The following is a 21,578-nucleotide window of genomic DNA, read 5'->3' as shown; positions in this document are numbered from 1 at the left end:
TCCTCGATCGCTGTCTCTCCTTCGTTTCTCTTGCTCGCCTCACCGCGATCTGTCTCTTTCTCTCTTTCTCCACCATTTTCTCCCTGCTTTCACGAACTGATGCGTACTCCTGGATAGAGTCAGATGGGGATGCTAGTAGGGTGACAGATATCGAGGAACGAACAAAGAGCGAAAGTGTAAATGACAAGTGTTCAGACTGAGGAAGAACACTGATCGTCAGAGATAGAGATAGAGACATAAAGAAAGAAGGTGTAACGGTGTTACGATACACCAGTGTGGGAAGACCGACGAGGACAGTTTGGTTGTAAAGAGATTTTTCAGAGTGCTCGAGAAAGAGGAGGAGAGGAAGAGAGAGAAAGAGAGCAAGAGGGAGAGAGAGATAGCAGCCATTTTGATAGGTGGCTGTGTGTTGTACGCTGCTGCCGCTACTGACTGCGCTGCTGTTGCTGCCTCTTGGCGTCGCTGATCATTGGTGTTCGCGTCGGAGTGATCGTTTTTGGTAGTGTCCGTGTTGGTTCCTCGTGGTGGATCGGTCTCGTGTCGGTGTCCGTTGGTGCTGGTGCGACAGAGCGATACACCTTGACAGAGAGCCGAGAACTCGGTGTGCCCGAGTAGAGCTGTGCCACGGGGGTTGGCTTTCTTTTTCTTCTTCTTTTTTTTCCATTTTTTTTTTTTTTTTTGTGAGTAGCGGTGAGACGAAAGGAGGAAAGAGAAGGAGAAGAAGGAGGGAGAAGGAGACGTTGAGAGGGAGAGAAAGAGAATAGAAGAGCAGTGGAGAAGAGAGGAGAGGAAGCATCGTCGGGTGCGTGTTGTGCGGGAGTGCACCGCTCTCCGGGGGCATGGGGCTCGGGAGGGGGATCCGCCCCCTCTCGTAACCGCCGCGAAGCGCCAAGATTTCCCGCACCGAGTTCATCGAGAAATGGGGGCTGACCCCTGTCCTCAAACCGAGGCAGGACCTACGCCCCCACCGGAATGGTGCGGAGGAACACGGCGACACGAGGTACGGACTACTCAGCCATCCATCTCTCTGGTCAATCGTACCAGATCACCTTTTGCATGTGGACCCACCTAACGTTCCAGAGAACATCGTTACCTTCTTTTTTATACCATGTTATTAATATTACTCTCACTGGATCATTCATCTAGTAAGAGGGGTAACCATCTGGTACCCTTGGGCAACGTGTCTGATCTAGTTAGACCGGCAGGGTTTTAATGTTGTACGTTTATTAATATGATGTTACGTTTATTAAGCTGGCGTAGCCTGTTAGCGATAGCTGGTTAGTACACAGCTGCTATATTAGCCCACAGTAACCTTATTATACATGTAGATGCGAATGCTTAGACCTTAGGTGTTTAGACGTTGTTCGACCAATCTGTCTCTCTTCGTTCACCGTTCGTGAATCGTGCGTCTCTTTTATGCTTCCAAGAATAGCGAATTGCGAAATAATCGGAACTTTGCTCGTAACGATGATTCAGATATCGATAATCTCCGTGTCTGAAAGGCGTTCTACCGTACGACGATCGGTGCTGACTTTATCGCAGCATCGGGACGCTGCGGAGGTGTGCCCGGCACTAAAATACGTTTACGACTCGGCTCGAGTGCCGCAGTGGTATAGCCTGCAGAAAAGAATACCAGCCCGTGTATCTCGATCCCGCTTCGTAACATTTTTCTCCATGGACGTCTATTCCTGTTTACTGTCCGCGTCTCGTTTGCACGCTTACCCACCTTGCGATAAAAGGGAACGACGAGCAAGGGGGTGAATGAATGGCCACCGATCCGGAAAAGGATACAAGGAACAATTTTATACTTGCAATCCGAATTTAATGCTTACCGTCTGATCTTGGAAATGAAAAGAAAAGTAAATTCCAAGTCTGATCTGGTTCAGTGACTTCTAAATAGTACGTTATATAAATTGAAGTGGGATATGTTGTAATGAACATGGTATGCTTGCGGGTAGACGCATCACCTTCTTAATACTTCATTTTCATAGGGTAAGCTTCGTGACAATCTTGTAAGCCAGAACTTATACAGTGTAGAGAAATTTGCGCCCCGTCGAAGGATTTAAGGATCAGAGGAGTTTTAAGTAGTTCTTATCAAATTTGATCGGCCATACCTAGGCTTCTGCCTGTTTTGTTACAACTACCAGGTTACCCTGTGGACCTAAATGAGCCGTGAACCTTTTATGGGAAGTGGTATCACTAGCTGGAGGTAGAAAGAGTCACCACTGTAAAATTTGACCTATTGCAAACTGGTGTTCCTAGTTATTCAGAGAAGAAACACGTGCTCTGGCGATTACGGCAATAGTCGTGCCACGAATTATCGAGTCTCGCTAAGCACAAGGGCTTCTAAAAATACGCGGACATTCCTGGACTATTCTGCGAAAGGTATTCGTTTCTCGCGGAACGCGCATCTTCCTTTGTTTCTCTCTCTGTTTCTCGCGTTCCATCCTCGCTTCTCGACAATGTCATAATATTCCAGCGACCCGGATGGAATGCTCGCGATTCTTTGTCGGATGTTCCGCCAACGAAAGCTTTTCAACATTTTGCGATGTTCTTTTTTCGGAGGATTTTGATGGTGCTCGTAAAATCACAGAGAACCATAACCCAACCTAACAGAACGCTAGTTAAACTGGTTATTTTTAACTGATTACAAGAATACCAATCTGTGTTTTCAAAAGTGTTCCTTTTTAATCTCTCTTTCACGATTTCACTCGGTTAATTATAACCAGAAAGGCCGTGTTAAAACATTCTGGAATGAAAATTTTTCTGCGAAAATGAAGTAACGAGGAAAAAATGAACGCCAAGTGTTCGCGTGCGACCGTCGAAACTCGCGAAATTTTTTTTCAAAGTTTCTCGCTAATCGGCGATGAAGCTTTGGACGCGAGGGTGGCGAAAATTGTAATCGATGGTGTTAATGAGATTACTAGAGTCAATTAAAGCTGTGCTGTCCAGCGTTTTTTAAACAGCTGGACGAGTCGAATTAATTTGAGAAACAATTTCAACGACGGCAGCAACGAAGTTTCACTCGGAATAACTGGCCAGCTTGTTGATGTGAATTTATTCGCTTTTTTACTGGTTTCATTGTACATTATTAAAAATGGTAAGCCTGTCAAAGATGAGAGTGCAGAGTTAAACGGTTTGAATTCGTGTTAAATCGAAGAGCTTTTCGATGGAATAATTAATGACCAAAGTTTCCACGTCGTCTTCAGTGGCTTCCGTCCAAACGATTGAAGTTCCTTCCGACTGGTTGAACAAATCGGGTCGACTCGTTGCCAAATTTACGAAGGAAAATTCACCGTCCTTCCAATCGCGATTTGTTAGCAAGAGAATCTTGAACGTGGATCTTCTGTTGGATTCAAGAGTTGTTTGAACTAAGTTATGGATATTCGATACTTTTGCAAATTTTGCCGAGGTACATGCTCGAGTCACTTCGATGCTTATTTACAGACAAGAATTATTCAAAGTTTCGGGAAGTTTGGGAAAAGTGATGGTCTCAAAAGACCTTTTGAACTAGTTTTCGAGGTAATGTACACGTAGTGGCGGATCGCTGCCTGACTACTTGCGAGAAAGTTATTGCGACTGTCCCTCTGGTGGCGGGTCTAAGAACTACTGCCGCAAGGTACATGCCGCAACGCGATTAGTATTGCATCGCTGCTGACGTTCCACGGGCATCATTCCGTAATTTGTTGGGATCACTGCTGGAAAATGATGCGAGACTCGCGCGGAGACCTATTTAACCAAGCGAGTTTTGCGCCGTGATGCAAGAAGAGAGGAAAAAATGTCGAGTGGTAGGTTTATTCCAAAGGCAAGCGTACTCTTCAGGGCCGTGCGTCGCGGGAAGTGGTCTCTGCAACTTCTCTCGGTTGGTCGAGTGACGGGGTTTTTTTTTTTTTTTGCGTTGACGGGCCGTTCGCTTCTCGCGTGGCTGACGTTGAGCACGATTTGGTCGCGCGTAGGCGGCTCGTTCGCGTGCTCTTCGAGCATCACGTGTGTGCGTTCACGCGGCCACGCGCGTGCATCGCTACCCAACCGTTTTCAAACTCTTGGAAAACCCTCGCCTGCGTCACGACTTCGTCGTGCCAGTCCTCCGTTTCCGTGGACCGTGTTAAGCGGCTGAAACGAATTTTACGCTTTGTTCGTGCTTGAGAGGAACACTTGAATCCGGTAAACTAGCGTATAGTATGTCGATGAACTATTATAGTTCACAATCCACTTTTGTTCGAGTCACGAAAAGTTTTGGAATATTGTAGAGATTCATGGAAAATAGGAGCTGGCAATATTAGAAACCGAATTTGACTGAAGGACCCAATATGATTCAGATGAACTAAAATGTGAAATATTGAGATCAAAGGTTTCGCAATAGCTGTCGATATTAAGGTCCTTAACTGTCATGAAAATTAAACTTTAGAAACATGTAATGGAGAAACGTTGCTGGACGTGACGACCCTGGAATTGATTTTGGGTAATAGCTCGAAATGGAACGAGTATAAGAATTTAAATATTGCGCATGCAAAATCCTGTCGACGCTCGCGGATCGATCGTTCTTCTCTCGTTCGTTTTGTCCATTGCCTGGTTGGCTCGCGAATTTCGCTATAATTCACAATTATTCTTTGATTCCCGTTCTCGGCTTTCGATGGAAACAATCGTTTTGTATCCAACTCTCTTTCATCCAGCTGCCGCATTGACTCGTCAACTAAAACATTGATTCAGAGACAACGAGATTTCAAGCGTTCCTCTTCTCCGTCGATTAAACGGAAGTAGAAGTTAAACGAGCTTTTACTTCTCATTAATCCAACGATTTATTACGTTTCGCTTGTTTTTTATTCGATGTTAGAGCTTTGATCTTTCGAATAGAACTACACTGGTATCGTTTTTATAATTCTACCTTAGAATTCTACGTTAAGGATAATTTTTCATAACTTTACAATATTTCTGAATGCAAATTTATACGAGAGGATACTCTGTTCGGTAAATTAAAGTTACCTTTGCTGGATTTCGTAGTTGAATTGAAACGGAATTTCCTGATGAATTCGGAAAAAACGTGAAAATTCATCGAATTTCCATCGGGCAGCGATATTGGCGGAGCGCGAGGTTCGATGGCGTGCAGAAAATTTGCAGCATCGAATTTCCAATGTCGGTTCTCTCTATATCCCTATATCTCTATCTCTCTCGGGAGCACTCGATGCAACGAGCAAGTGCTGTCAAGGGTGAAGCAGGGGGGTTACTTGGGCTCTCCTCGAACTCGAACTCGTCTGAATTAATGACGATCCCCCAGTATCTGCCCTGAATGGTCACGAGCTTCTCGAGAATGCTAAGTCTTTGGCCCGCTTCACAGTGACCACGTTTTATCAATCGAAGTTTAGCTTCTTTCTTAAAAAATACATCGCGTAATGAAACGGAAGCTCGCGTAGCTTGTCAGATAAATCTGACAAGTTTGAAAGGAGCCTTAGGGTAGACGAAGCCGAAGTCGAAGGGCTCGTTAGGATCTCGATGTTCTCGTTGTCCGGTAGGGTCATGCTTCGCCTGAGGGATGCATGCAGCGTCAGCTTTTCCTCGTTTCTCTCTCGCCTGTCGCTGATCTCTCCTAATGTGGGTCAACTCTGTACTGGATTATGCTTGAGCACGAATGCACGCGCACGATTTCCAAAACGAGGTCTCCTCCCTCGGAAAAATTCGCTGCTGAGATTCTGCTTTCACAACATCGAACTCGGATGCAACAACAGGAAAATGGACGTCTGAAAGTTATCGATAGAGAGATAGTAGAGGAGGAAAATATCCTATGGATCTTGTCGCGATCTTTGTTGGGTCAAATAGTATCCTGTCTTGTGCAATGATTTGATGTTTGGTTACAGCAGATTGGATATTCATAGCCTTGTCTGGTGCACTTCTCATCTTCCTCGAGATGTGTGCTCAGGCTGCTTCCAATTTCCCGATGTAAATTTTGTATACATCTAATAACGATATTCGTGGAAAAGAATCTTTACCAGAAGTGAGACGGTTAAAGTGTTGAGAATCAAAGGGCAGCATCAGACTGAAACTTAAAGGAAACTTTTTATAGCGTTCTTCCAGCATCGTTTGCCTGGTTGATGAAATCCTCCATGCCGAAGAGAATTAATGAGCCGCGTTGAATCACGATTCTCGTTCGCATTAAAGAAGTTGCATGTACACGGGGGAAAAACAGGATGCAAGAGAGGCGTGCGCGAAATGGATGCTGTCCTTAATGCGCGTGTCACGTCGAGCGTGAAAAATGGAGGATGCATGTAAGCGAGCGTTAACGAATTCGTTGTTACGTACAGAGAATTCTCTCGCAATGACAAGATAATAAAGCAAAAATGGATGCCGGTTGTAATAAACAATGGAAATTCGTATCATATTAAATGGTTAATTTCGAAGCACTGACAGTCTGGTACGGTTTCGGTGACATAAATGTACTGTAAAATACCATTTATACCACATTAATTTGAAGCTTAAAATTTCGTCACAATTACTACGCAAACCTTTCATCGGTGTCCTTTATACAAAATGGCTGGTTATTAATCGTTGGAAACAATAAACCAGAGTGAAATTCATGTACTATTACTTTACAAATTTCAACCAGGACATTCCATAGCGACAGTTTATAATAATTTAATTTAATTCAATGTGCAGATAAATGAAAGCTAATGAACGTGCATTATGGCATTGGTTATTTTGGAGAGGTGCGCTCTATAGTTTTGCATAATTATTACTTTTGGTGGGGTAGGTTTGAACAATATAATTTTTAATCACTTGAAAAGCTTGTAACATTTATTAGATTAGAAAATTCTTAACTCCAAGTTACTTTATCCTCAATTAATATCGGTTTTCTCAAAGACACCTTGTATAGCGGTGTTTGACGTCTATCAAACTGGTGTAACGTTGCCCGGGGAGAACCGTGAAAGGTGTCAGGTTCTAATTGGTAACGCAAGTCTGGTCGAACACCTTCGGTCACGAACTAATTCCATTTGTCCGAGGTCAGGGGTGTCGCCTCGCAGGAAGAGAGGGAACTTTTGGCGGGACGAGTTTTGGGAATCGATCCGAGCGATCTGCAATGCCGTGTACACTATAGATTTCCAGCGGAAGCTAGGTCGATCGTTATCGTGGTTGCTTTTCCGAATTTTCGGGTTGGCCTTTTAAATTTCGACACAGTGCTTGTCATAGTACGTGCCTCGATTTTAATTCCTACAGGAATTTTAAAAATTCAACAAACTTCTTATTCTATTCGTGCAATTTCATCAAGTGTCTTTCCTTATTCGATTACAGGAAATGAAAAGAAAATTTTGTAATACCGAATAGTTTTGCTTTGAAATTTTTTCCTGCTACGAGATTGAAATCCTTCTCTATACGATGGCGGATGAGTATTGACGATGAAACATCTGGTGAAAGGCTCTAGGAATATTTCAAATAGACGAAGCTTCAAACTTTAAAGCTTCTATCAGTTCCAATAGAAATAGGAAGCAGAAAGATTTAAAGAGCACCGAACGAGGAAACGTTTGTTTTATTTAACGGAGCATTGTTTTGTTTCGGAACACGATATGTTTCCATACACCTCGATCTTCTCGTAAGCATAATTCAACGACGTTGGAAACGTTTCAAACATTGGCCCACTTTTCTCATCCCACGATCTAGGTACCTACTTTATATTTTCGTGCGTTTACATAGGTTCACGTATGACTCAAAAGAACCTTTTCTCAGACGAGACACGTTGTACACGTGGAGCTAATGGTACAACGAAAATAGCGCGGTTCTTTAACGAGCAGAGCTTCCCATGTTTGTTGACTCGTCGTTTATATTTTACGAGCTGTGCATCGTACTACAATCATCGATACTCCATCAATGTTTCCAACTTGGTTGCTGAAATGAAACATCGTTCCCAAGATCATTGCACTATTTTGCAGTGTTATATCAATCATTTTTTGACAATATATTTATATGCAACTTGTAAGAAGGCAAACTTTACGGAACCAAAGGAAACTCAAAGCTAACTAAACTTGCGGATATTGGAACGAAGGACCGGAATACTAGTTCCGTAACTGGTGCATACTTAATCGAGTTAAGTACATACGTGCCAGGTAAATATTGAAAGTCAATTTTCTCGAAAACACTCGATTGCTGATTGTACACCAGTTATGGGGCACCCTGTGCATTTCGAGGCAAGTAGGATGAATTAACTTGCGGTGTCGTTTCGAAGTGGAACAAAGAAACAAAAAGTATAGGAGCAATTTCACAGAACCGACATGCCCCGAAGTGTAGAGAATGAATTGCAATTTTCTCGCGAAATAACAAGTTGACGCGTGCTGGTCGATTCGCATGGAGTCTCGTTGATACTTTTTCTTGTAGATTGGTGTCGTTGCACGATTCCGCTCGCGATTCCGCTCCCTGGCCAACGACAGAGCACGTGTTTTCTAGGTCACGGTAGAAGACGACGGACTCGTTATTTCCGCGAAGCGACGCGCTATTTTCAGTCGCTCGACGAAGATATACGTGGGCTCCGGAACACAGTCCCTTTTCCCTCCCCTGTCCTCGACACCGCCACTACCACCATTGACGACTGGAAATAAACTCTTCTTCGCGATCCTAACAATGAGAACGGCTTTTCATTCAACTGGTTGCCTTGCTTTCCTTGCATCTGAACGAGAAAGACGGGAACGCACAGCTCCTTCCAATTAGACGAGCTCACAGCTCAGGATGTTATTAATCGCGAGGGCATCGTCGAGAGGGTTTCTTAATTGACTGCTTGTCTTAATCGACGATCGTTCTTAGATACAATGGCTATTGTAACCGGCCAGAGACAATGACAATGCTCGACTTTGCTCCTCATTTTTGTCTTTTGTTGATCGAGAGCGTTGCCATTGTGCATCAAAGCACTCTGCGTTTTTATCTTAACCCTTTCAATGGATCTACATATCTATACGAAAGTCATACGATTGGATTACGCTCGATCAATTTTTCATCGTCTGTTGATTCTGAAAGCGTAACGTTTCTTGACAACATTTCTTTTTATGTTATTAAATATTTAAAAAATGTTTAAAAGATCATGAAAAATCATTTGAAAGTGATTGATTAATTTCCAATGTTCCTCGGTGCGATTGGTATCATCGAAAGCCGCAGGACTGAAAAGGTAGAAAACACGTGGCCGAGGATGCAACGTGCTACATAACAGCATGTGTCTATTTTCGCGATACGTCAAGCTATTCTCAGTTACGCTTCGGGTACACGAAGTGCATCGACTGTCATTGGTGTTCTAGGAATAAACCATCCGTCACTGTGAACTAGTTCGACGCGTGCGTTAGATCTACGACCTGATATTTTCTTCTGCCTTTTGTCGAAGCCGTTCGTCGTTGTCGAGTTTCGCGCTTACGTCACGAACAAACTTTGATAAATAGTTGGCTCTTGTCCCACCTTTCGCTTCGTAATTAAATGCTACAATTGAAATAGCGACTTCTTTTCTCAGCGTGTATGTATATGTTTGCGTAATTCAATCGGAAACGTCAAATCGAAATTACACTTTTTAATTTTCATCGAACAACAGTGCAAACGTAACTCAACATATAAATACGTTTTCTAATTGAAACTCTCTTTGAACCTATCAAAGCAACTACTCCAAAGTCTTGTAAACTTATTTAATATTCATGCAAATTGCGCAAGTTTCCTCGTCCAATCATCTTCCAAACAATACCGTCTCGTTGCAATTTCTATCGGGAAAGATGAAGAAGAAGAAGAAACAATTTCGGTGAAGTGAATGCAAGTGTCGGTGTCGTAAAACGGTGACCACTTGAAGAATATATACCTATAGAGTACAGAGGGTAGTTTCGAAGAGGAATTTGTGGCTGGTGCAAAAGCTTCCACGGCGGTTGGTAACTAACAAAGAGAGCTTTCAGCCCGGAAAATTCGTCTGGCTTGGGCGCTCCCTTTTGTTCGTCGCGCCGTCTGCACGCCGATTGCACCGCGAGAGAACCGTTTCCGGGGCTAATCTGTCCTTAATCTCACATTTAGAATTGCTGCTGACCTATGAACGAAGGCGAGAAACCATTTGTCCACAATCCTCGCAGGAGCGTCGAGCGATAAGAAAGCGGACAGCTGCGAAAAACGCTCGACGATGAGGATGCGCGATCTTGCTTGCCTCTCGATTAATCTTACGACTTATAACGATCAGTCACGATCATAGATAATCGCAAATTAGGTTTTAAATTCGAATGATTTGGTAACTCAATAATCAGAGAAGAGACACTCGATTAAGGCGAGAAAGGAAAGTGAATTTTTGGCGTGGAAATGGTGCGCGATAGAGGGCGAAAAGTCGGGAATCGACCCAGGACCCTCACGACCCCACAAAGTGGAGCGTGGAGATGCTCTTTGGTGGGACGTCCCTCTCTCTCTTTCCTACTTTTCGTTTCTCTTCTCTTTTTTTCTTCTCACCCTTTGCTACTTTGCTGGTAGAACACCTCGACGCCATGCGCCAGCTCTCCACGATTCTCCGTCTTCTCAGACTTAGGGACGCTCGATCTTTCCCGTACGAAGCGTTCGTTCGTTCTAGCTACTTAAAAAATTTTTTCCTTATTAAAAGCTTTCGCTTATTATGATTGAAAAATGTACAATACGGCACGATCGAAAGCGAGGACGTCCAAGGAGACGACCGTGTTCTTGGCGACGAGCCTCAGGCTCGTTATTTCAATTGCTCATGGACGAGCGTTAATTAAGATTCGCGTATTCATTTGGCATCCTGCCTGTCGAACACCGATCGGCTCTCGAACTTTTGCTCGATATGGATCCGCAGCTTTCCACGTTGACGTGAGTCACGCATGTCTCCCGATGATTTATGTACGTACCATTGTTAACCATCGAATTTATGAACCGAGAAGAAAATTCCTTTTCTTTCACCTTCTTGAACCTGTTGACTGATTCGTGTATAATACGAATCAAAAAAAGAAGAAGAGGTAAAGTCTTTGACCCTGTTCTTCGGTTAATTACGTGTTAGTGATTACTTTGCAAACATGTTAGAAATCATACAATTTGCGCGATGCAACGAGTTAATCCTAAACCATAGCAAACTGGTAACTTGCCCGTTTCTCTCGACGATCCAATCATAGTATCCTCGATTAGCGATTTTCCATTCCGATAATTAACGAACATTCCATCGTAGCTATCTTACCACTAGTGGCTTCCTGTTCTCCCTCGATCTTAGACTAGCTATGTATATAATACGTATAGCTATATATAGTTGGTGTTAATTCTTTATCGATCTGTCGCTTGACCGATCTATCAAAGTGTATCGCAGCCTAGAAGGCTGTCGACCTAGTGGCTTGCCAGTCTAGTAGCTCATTAAGAGAATAGCTCGGTATAGGGGCTGTTAGTGCAGAGGTAGCGCAACCTAGTTTTGTTACCTTTCTACAAACCTCTGTATGATATACTAACAAGGAGAGGGTCCCAACTTTGGCTCACCAATTTTAATGAAACTTTTAGAAAACGTTGCAACACTCTTCCTCCTTACAAATCACCCCTCTATACAAGGGTAGATCTCACTCGAAAGTTTTCTACTACATTTTCTAAACTTTCATTACCTTGTATCAACACGTCGTTAAAATATGCTTGGTTTAACGATTCGAAGGATTAAAATCAACATCGCGAAATTGGTGCCCTCTCTCCTTGTAAAAGCAAGCGTTTCCTCTATCTATATGTGTATAATATACGAGTATGTATGTACGTATATTTCATTTGGCTCAACGTTGTTCTAGATGGGACGGTTTAACGATACGGTTGTGTTTCTTTTTCAGATCGCTGCCGAAACTCAGCAGCCAGGACGAGGATGGGCCGAACCCCCACACCCAATACACAGGCGTCACGCATTTCGAGCCCATTCCGCACGATCATGACTTTTGCGAGAGGGTCGTCATTAACGTGAGCACCTTAAATTTCATTTTATCTTTCCTCGATAAGAATCCCTACGTTTCATTCAATAATCATTTAAAACGCTGTCTTGAACTTTATTTCACGCTTGAGGTGATTTTATATTTGCGTCAGCCTGTAGAACGGTTCAGTCGGAAATCGTTCTATCGGAGCGGCGAGATAATTGGAGTCGAAATTTCCAGTTGGAAAAAAGTACGAAGCCCGCGTTTGATCGCAATTGTCCGGAATAACGAAGCATACTTGTCGCCTTGTTCGACACGCCAAAGAAAAAGATTGAAATCGGTGAAATAAAACAGAGAATTCCAGTTGAACGAGTCAGCCATGTATGTAAATCGTTTTTCGATTTGTTCCATTCGGCCCGCGTTCATTCAGAGATTTACAATTAACGTATCGGTAACGTAACCCGTACTGTTTGTGTTATCATTTTGCAATGGATATCCAATGTTTTCTCTTGAAAATTGTGAGAGTAACTCAATCAATATAGAATGTTGAATCTGTTTGAAAGCTCGAAGGTTTCGAAAGCATTAGCGATCGTTGAGGGAACGTGTTCCGCATTCGAATCGATTTCCGGTGTGTTTTTCGGCACGACGGATGTATACGTACATTATCATACCAGTTTCTCCTTGTTTCTCCACTCGTATTTCTTTTCTTTTCGACGAAGCAAGATAATCTCAAGACACGAAGTGACCTACAGACCGTATTTTGGCAGCCGTCCAAGTTCGTCTTGGAATCAGGGGCAATATAGTAGCAAGGTCGTATTGTGTGAACGAAATTATCTGTCCTCGTGGATGACACGACTGCATTGCGCCAATTACAGTAACTGTTTGATCGTTGCCTCGAAAAATTCCCGATACAAATCGTTTCGCGCCATGATCGATCCTCCTGCGGTTAGGTTTGCATTATCGTTGACTTGTACTACTGCGCGTAAGGTACTTTGACGAAACAACAATTTTCATTGTACCTTCGTGAAAGATTTCTTTCTGCAAAATGAAATTTGAAGCGAGGCAAGAATAGGGGTCGATTAAAGAGGAGCGATTTCCGTGACAAATCCTGTCCACTCGTGGAGGTTCGATAACGAGAGTAAATATCGACCGGTGACACGGTGCACACGCGTGTGTCCGCGCCGTCGCGGGTGCAATCCAATTTCTGTTCTCGACGGGACGTTCGTCGTCGCCGTCGTCGTCGCGTCCTAAAACGCCTTGTCGTTTTTACCAAATCTCGCGTTAAAGTCCTCCAAACTGAGACCTTGGTTGCCGTTTACACGCTCGCTTACTCGAGGTCCTCGATTCATCAAAGTTTCAAGTATTTTGGAGTTTCTCCAATTGTTAGAGAAATTGATGATCGTTGAGATCACGTATGTTTTTTCAACTCTTCCAGCGCTAAGTATTTTTAACGAACGGAACGTAACCATTGACGTTTGTTTCGTCTCGAAAGAAATTGAATTCTCCTTCAGCGATTTCAACGCCTTCTTAATATATCGATTAAAATGAAAATTGCACTACGCCTTCTTGAGGTGGTGGTTGCAGTTTTTAAATCTCGAAGATACTCGAAGGTGGTCTTTTGCTCGCCATCATCGATAAACCACCTCCTGCCGCGACAGTTATAACCGATGCTTCTTCTTTTTCTTCTTAATCGTCCTAATGGTAGGATGCAATTACCCTAGTTTCGTTTATTAGTTTTCCGTTGCAACGTGGAGAATCGACAGAAGGTCCTTAGTCGTTTCGCGAATCGTAACAAATCAGTTCTAACCATGATCTCGTTTATTCGTCGTTATATTTACGGGTGGTAATCAACTAAACTTTGACTAGTTTCGATAAAATTTTATTTGCCGATCGACGCGATATATGGGATGAAAGGGTTAAAGCCGGTCGCGAATATCGCGGCAGTCTGTATTATCGAATATCGATCGGTGGGTATTGTTTGGCGCGGAAAATTGGCGATTCGCAGGCGAGACGTATCGAGCGTGCGGTTCTAATTGCGCCGCTAACGAAAGCTGATTAAACCTGTGGCCCAGGTTGCGGTGGCCAATAAGTGTACAGCGTTAATAATAATAATCGACGGGCTTTGAACGATGTTGGACAGGTGAGCGGGCTAAAGTTCGAGACGCAGCTGCGTACGCTGAACCAATTTCCGGACACGCTGCTTGGCGATCCGTCACGGCGGCTACGATACTTCGATCCGCTTCGCAACGAGTACTTCTTCGATCGGAATCGGCCATCCTTCGACGCGATACTTTACTACTACCAGAGCGGTGGTAGGCTACGTCGTCCTGTCAACGTTCCTCTCGATGTCTTCTCCGAGGAGATCAAGTTCTACGAGCTGGGCGAATTGGCTACCAACAAATTCAGGTACACGGTTTGTCATTTCATAAACTCACGATGGCTCAATTCATAACTCCCTGGGATTCTTTTATTAAAGTCAACGTTCTTCTTTCAATTTTTTGCATCGTTCACGGTTAAAAACTGTTGATGCAACAAGATTGAATCTCTTCGAAAAAAGGAGAGGATCTCCCATTGAAGTGAAACGAGCTCGTTGTTCGAGGAAATTCAATCTACCGCTTCTAAGTGGACGACGATCTCTTTTCATGACTTTCGTTACCACGGAAAATAAAAGAGGGGCGAGGAAGTTGGAATTTCTTTTCTCGCTAAATTCTCCCTCCGATCCTCGTTCCTTCACAGACAAAATGATCAATTTGATAACTTTCGTCCTGCGATGACAAGAATGTCTAAATACGGGTGTAATAGTTGAAGGAATTTTACAGGGAGGACGAAGGATTCATCAAGGAAGAGGAGAAGCCGCTGCCGTCGCACGAGTTCCAAAGGAAGGTCTGGCTGTTGTTCGAGTACCCGGAGAGTTCACAGGGTGCCCGTGTGGTTGCCATAATATCCGTGGTCGTGATCCTCCTGTCAATCGTGATATTCTGTCTGGAAACGTTGCCCGAGTTCAAACATTACAAGGTGTTCAATACGACGACGAACGGCACGAAAATCGAGGAGGACGAAGTGCCGGACATCACCGACCCGTTCTTCCTAATAGAGACTATTTGTATCATCTGGTTCACGTTCGAATTATCGGTGCGCTTCCTCGCCTGTCCAAATAAACTGAACTTCTTCCGTGACGTAATGAATATCATCGACATCATCGCGATCATTCCTTACTTCATCACTCTGGCCACCGTTGTGGCGGAGGAGGAGGAGACGATCGATCTGCCGAAGGCGCCGGTAAGCCCGCAGGACAAGAGCACGAACCAGGCGATGTCCCTGGCGATACTCAGGGTCATCAGGCTTGTCAGGGTGTTCCGGATATTCAAACTGTCCAGGCACAGTAAAGGCCTTCAGATCCTCGGCCGAACCCTCAAGGCCTCCATGAGGGAACTCGGCTTGCTCATCTTTTTCCTCTTCATCGGTAAGTCTTACCATTTTTATTCCTTTCCTTTTTCTATCTAAGCTTCTTCCTATATTTTAGAAAATAAATCTTTGAAACGTAGAATATGGAAAGAGGGGAACCTTCTTTTTTACTATCAGCTTCTTCTTCGTTAAAATTGTTAATCGAATAATGTTGATATATTCTACGTTCCATTTCTACAAATCAAGTGTACCGAAACTACTGAATACTTGTGTAACGTTTCTCTATCTCTCTCCTGCGACGAGCGTGTTTACCTTCCTCGCGAAATTTTAATTCAGAGCCTGGAATTCAAGAACGATAGACGTTTATTCAGCAGTGTCGCATTTTAACAAGACAACACTGCGAATTCGGTGAACCTTCCTTCGAGAAACAGAGAATTTGCAATTTAATCGTCGTGAAAAACAGAGCGGAAGCATTCGAGAGACTCGCTAAATCATTGATATTCACCACCACTTTAAGGCAAGTAATTTCTACTTGAATATTCCGGAGGGTAGATCCATTGGTGGTTGGCGCGACAGATTTACAACCCCCGTTCGTCTATCGATTCTTAATTCGAGTCTCGACAAAACTTCCAACGATGTTCTTGTCTACAATTCTCTCTCTCTCTCTCTCTCTCTCTCTCTTGCCAAGAACATCGTTTTATAATTTTGCGATTTTTGGACAACAATCGTCCCGGTAACAACGATACAGCGAAAAAGAAACTATGGCAAGCCCACTAAGAATTCCTTAAGGCACAATGCACAATGATCGAGATAAGCAAGACTGGAAATCCAATGAAGCCATGAAAGCATGGATAATTGCTCGGTCAAGCAGCTAAGAGGAAAGAATGAAAAAGAGAAGAGAAGAGAATGGGTGGTGAAGATCCATCGAGATATAGGGGATCAGTGTTGAAGAATGGAAAGAGGAGGAGGAGGTGGAATGAAGGTGTAATGGCGGAAATGGAGGATGGAATGGACGCGTTAGAGAGGCTTTAAGGGGCTCGCTAAAGTAGCGTGTCTTGAAGCGTCTGTTCCTCTTGTGTGCGTTCCAGGTGTGGTGCTGTTCTCGTCGGCGGTTTACTTCGCGGAGGCGGGCACGCAGGACAGCTTCTTCAAATCGATACCGGACGCGTTCTGGTGGGCGGTGGTCACGATGACGACCGTGGGCTACGGGGACATGAGGTACAAAGCCACCGGGGGCGTTAAACCCACTGAACCGGTGTTTTCTTCCTTGCATTGCAGGTGTGGTGCTATTCTCGTCGGCGGTATACTTCGCGGAGGCCGGCTCCGAGAATTCGTTCTTCAAGTCCATTCCGGACGCGTTCTGGTGGGCCGTTGTCACGATGACGACCGTGGGCTATGGTGACATGACGTATGATGTACTCACTTTCACTTAAGACTCTAGTTAATGCCCGCCAAAATGAAAACGAACACACACTACTATACTTACTTAACTTAACTTAAATTAACTTAACTTAACTTACGCTCCTTGATACTTTTTTATTACTATACTAGCAAATACAGCGTTTCTCAATTTCACGAAATAAAAGTTAACGTTGCAATGAAATACCGATGCTTTTCAGGGGATCAGACACGATCCTGTTTGAATTATTGTAATTAATTCATCGTTAGGTACGCTGTACCAGTAAGACGATTACATTAAGACCTCGGTTAATACCTGGGATGGAATTCCTCGACTTTAGAGTGCTAAGCGAAACAATACTGAAAGGGGTCAGTTTAATACATATGTAATTAGAAATAGGTGATTATAGGAAGGAATTACAAACATAAATTCAATTGTTACTCAGTAATTTTTATTAATATTTCAGTACAGTTTACACTTGGGAAACGCTGTGCTAGATTAATTTTTCGATCCTGGAAGCACGACCCTCTTTCTTATCCTCTTTCTCCCAAGTCCAGTATCTTTCCCATTTTTTATCCTCGTTTGATCGCTTTTCTTTTTAGTTTGAACTCTTAGTTTTCTTGAGGATTTGAAATTATAGTGCTTGATAGACTTGAACACGCTAATTTTCAATTTTCTCGATCATCACGCATCCGTTTCTTAGCCCCTGCTCGGAATGTTTCGTTTTTCTACTTTTTGCTCGTCGATCTCCTCCTCCGGTTCTTTCTATCCTGTACAGGTTGTTCCAAAACAGGCGACGAAAATTATATTCTCCATTATCGTAACACTATAACTCGAACGGCTTGCACCATTAATATATATATAATTAAGTTTGGTAATTTAACATCGGTTGGTTAATTGATTAGAACACTCTATTTTGAAACGCCCTGTATATTAATAGAGTGCCGTTCGCAACATTTTCTTCAACATGCTTCGACTCACTCTAGCGAGACGATCGATCGAAACATCGACTGCTCGTTATTTAATTTTTATACAATCGTCCTGGGATATCCGTTTCTTCGTTTTATTACTTTCTTCGATTCCGTGCTGATTCGGCCCCGTACTTCCCTTTTCGTTCAAACCTGCTTTCATAAATTCTCTTTATCCCTTCGAACGAATCGCTGCATTTTTCACTCGCCAGACGTTGCAACTCTGATATCGTAATACGAGACGATTCGCAAATATTGAGTTGGGATCAAATGCGAGCTTATAGAGTCGAGAATTTGAGATTATCAATGAAAGAAAATACCATGGATATCATATTATCATCCGTAAAAAGATATATCAGCGAAGCCGAATCTTTGATTTCGACTGAAAGAAACCTCGAGATCAGCAAAGATTTGACTGTATACCTTTAAGGAAACGGGTAGAACCGTGAACGGTAACGATTCAGGAAATTACAGTAGCGAAAGATAAGCTCGTAGTTGGGAAGATTCACGATTGAAGATCACAGGAACAGCACAACGTTATAATATCGACATACTAGTTTCCTGGTTCGCGGTAGACCCTCGAGATTCGAGAGCATCCGTCGAGAGAGAACTCGAGATCTCTACTGTTACGGCCGAAAGGGCTTCTTGAGCAATTGTCTCCCGTAAATCAATAAGTGTCCTCGGGGCAACCGACACTGTTACGTTCCTTGGGAACGCCCTTTAGCCGAAAGGGTCGAGAAATCGCGACGAGTTTCGATCTTGCGACGATGAAAACCGCTCGCAACGTCGCGTTTTCATCGAGGAGAAACACTCGAGACCGTAATGTCGCCTAATAGAAGACACTAGCTTCGCGAGTAAACTGTTAACTCGCTGTGTTTCGGGAAGCTGGGAGTGCATATGCCCTATTAAACAGTTACGTAGCCTCTGTACTCTGTCCTTTGGAAATTATACCATACGGTTGAACGTGGTAGTTGTAGTTTGAAAGCAGCAATAGATGGAAATTAGCTAGAACGTTTGTGTGATTGAAACCTTTTCGAATTCCTTACTTCTTCACACGTATAAATCAGGCTTTTAAATAATGTCACTCTCAGCGAGTTGAAATACCTTGTTGGTAGAGCGTCAAAGGGATATTTATCGAGACACCCGATGTATTGAAGGCCCGTTCCAGTTTTCCATTACGATGCACGCATCCAGCTCGACTTCCTTTGTCGCGAAACCGGCGTCACTCGCTTCCTCTATCGAAAAGCTCGCCTCTCGCGTAACCAGCTTTCCTCGTTGCACCGTACTTTGAAAGTACCGAGCTAGCTTCCCATTACCGCGACTGATCGCAGTTACGGAAACCCTTCGTTCGAACGCTTGATCGTATGGTATCAACTTTGAAACGTAACTTTCTATCGAACTTAATTAATAATTGCATCCGTAACAGTTTGAAAAAATTAATTACCGTCTAGAAATTAAAATCTCGCGCGCATCATTAATCCTAAGTTTCCACTTCCTCGAATCATCCAGAAATTATTTATGCATGCCTTTTCTTCGCGATCAAACAAGTTTTCCACAAAAACTGTTCCTGGTCGATTACACTTCTAGGAAAATCATTATCACTGCTACTACCATCAGTCATGGATCACAAAGGCCCAGAGTACAGTGACACCTACAGGAATGATCTCTTTTCTTTTTCTTTTTTTTTTCTGCAATTAATTCAATACAACCGATTAATTCACATTCGTGAAACGAAATTAATCGACACGGAACGAGGAATTTCATTTTTCACGCGAGAAGAATAAAGAACAACGGGGCGTATATTCGTTCCGCGGTGAAAGAAAAAGAAGGAAGCTGGAGAGAATGACGACTGCGAAAACCAATTGCAAAGCGTTCGTCGAGCGTATATGCGAAACGAGCTATGAATTCTTCGTTCCTGTCTTTCATCTCGAACAGTATATTGTTCGTGTATACGGTGACTGTTATTCAATCAGATTCATCCGTGAGAAACTCGGATCTAAAACTGGCTTTAGATTCGTCGAGGATAATCGCGTTCGCGTACCATGATCTGGCCTACGATAATTGAGAAGTTGAAGCTTTTCATTCGTTGCACGAACAGTTTAACCACTAGTCGCGGAAATATTCGTGTCAAAGCGAAACGAACGAGGAAAAAAATAGGAAATGATTTTGAAAATAGTGAACGAGTCGAAAAGCGAAATTGCATGTCGTACCGTTAGAAGATTCGATCGGATCTCTGCAACGGAATGGCACGCGCTTGTTTGGAACGGTGCATCGGCACATGAAAATGGAGCCTTTTTTTAGAGAGTCACGTTAGTCCCTTAGTCTAGCCTAGAGAGCCCGCTTCTATTAGACAACACGCGAAACACTATAAGTACACACGGTTTTTTCGTTACGCTGCCTTTCACAAATACAGATTAGTCTTCCTTAAAGTGACCGAACAAATATGTGAGTCATTAAGTAAGCGTAGCATTAGTAGACAAGATCAAAGAAGATACGAGTAAACGTTCGGTCAAGAATGATTCTATTTGATCATGACTAATCTCTATTTGTAACACGACCGGTAGTGATGGTTATTTGAAACTAACTCCCTGTTGCAAGTTTTCGAGCAATCCAAACTTTGAATCGCTTCGAATTTTATTCGAACCCTAAAAGTCTTCAAGTGCTGCCTCTTAGAGTTTAGTCAAGAAACAGATCTTAAACGTCTTGGAAGTTCACTTTCACTTTCGCAAATCAAATAATATTCTTTAAGTTTCGAAGCGATTCGAAACTTTGTCCATATATATATATATATATATTTATATTTAAACCGATTCATAGTCCATCACTAATCATGACTAATCTCTATTTGTAAGACGAGCAGCCGGTGGTCCGTGTGTATCTATAGAGGTGCCTCCAATACCGCATAAGTAGCGCCACACTCGACTCGACACGGCAGACTCACACAAAATAGAAACACCACACCTAGCACTGAGTTTCTAGACTAGCGAGGAACGAAGCTATTGAACGCTATGAGCGATTAATAGGTATGACAGGAAATGAAAACGTCCTCTTCGATCTGCTTCAGGCCGGTTGGAGTATGGGGGAAGATCGTCGGGTCTTTGTGCGCGATCGCTGGTGTACTGACGATCGCCCTGCCTGTTCCCGTCATCGTCTCCAACTTCAACTACTTCTATCATCGTGAGACTGACCAGGAAGAGATGCAGTCGCAGAACTTCAATCACGTGACCAGCTGCCCGTATCTCCCTGGCACTTTAGGTACGATCTTCGTCATAGAGATAACGATGATGATGTAGCTTCGTCAATTAGAATTTATAGAGAAAGACAAAAAAGGTTGGATAGATATCCAAGTTGTCTCGTCGGACAAATCCCGCTAAGAATATGTACCGATATCGCGTGTCTACGCCTCTGCAGGCAGAATAGTTTACCCTGACTTTAATCCGCTTTGGCGCGAACTTAGCCGTTCGATTTTTCACGCCTTCCTTCACGATCTACGATACCTTGACTATCAATTAACGTCCGACACGAGTAATCCTAACTTGACAGCGAGCGAAGAGCAGCTTGATTAAGCTACTTGACAGAAGGATGGCTGGCGAGGATTACTTTAAGAGCATCCATTACAGCGATTTAATCTGGACAAGTAGGAATCGGGTATAGATTTTTGAAACCCGACGAATTTTCGTGTTTCTTGTGCTTTGCAGGTCAACACGTGAAGAAGAGCCCGATGTCGGAATCGTCGTCGGACATAATGGAGCTGGAAGAGGGCATACTGCTCCCTCATCCTGAGATTACGAAGAAGCCCAACTGCAACCCTCGCCATAATAACAATATTAATCCAGCCTGTATGAGCATCGAGACTGACGTCTGACTACTAGGTAGGTGTTTACCTACTATTTTTTTTCTTTTTCTTCGAGTTTGCTTGAATTTGGACGGGGGTGAAAAATG

At 43.3% G+C, this 21,578-nt stretch overlaps 1 protein-coding gene across 11 annotated transcripts in view; it reads left to right on the top strand.

The window, feature by feature from the left end:
- Positions 1–21,578, top strand: part of LOC114876538 (potassium voltage-gated channel protein Shaker) — a 119,843-nt gene that overhangs the window by 91,697 nt on the left and 6,568 nt on the right. For 7 of the 11 annotated variants that reach the window (XR_003789405.2, XR_006829376.1, XM_029188111.2 and 4 more), the window contains 6 exons: positions 11,790–11,913; positions 14,005–14,270; positions 14,684–15,327; positions 16,548–16,677; positions 20,701–20,891; positions 21,335–21,508. Coding sequence is in view for 8 of the 11 variants with exons in the window: in XM_029188111.2 (XP_029043944.1) it covers positions 11,790–11,913; positions 14,005–14,270; positions 14,684–15,327; positions 16,548–16,677; positions 20,701–20,891; positions 21,335–21,501 (1,522 nt within the window). In the remaining 3 variants the exon portion in view is untranslated. Of the gene's footprint in view, positions 1–11,789; positions 11,914–14,004; positions 14,271–14,683; positions 15,328–16,357; positions 16,488–16,547; positions 16,685–20,700; positions 20,892–21,334; positions 21,509–21,578 lie in introns of those variants that run through there. The other 4 variants (XR_003789406.2, XM_029188107.2, XM_029188108.2 and 1 more) reach the window with 4 other exon arrangements.

This window comes from Osmia bicornis, chromosome 5, assembly GCF_907164935.1.
Source record: "Osmia bicornis bicornis chromosome 5, iOsmBic2.1, whole genome shotgun sequence".
Lineage (NCBI taxonomy): Eukaryota > Metazoa > Arthropoda > Insecta > Hymenoptera > Megachilidae > Osmia > Osmia bicornis.
The sequence above is the reverse complement of the archived record's forward strand: the minus strand, read 5'-3'. Positions and strand labels throughout refer to the sequence as shown.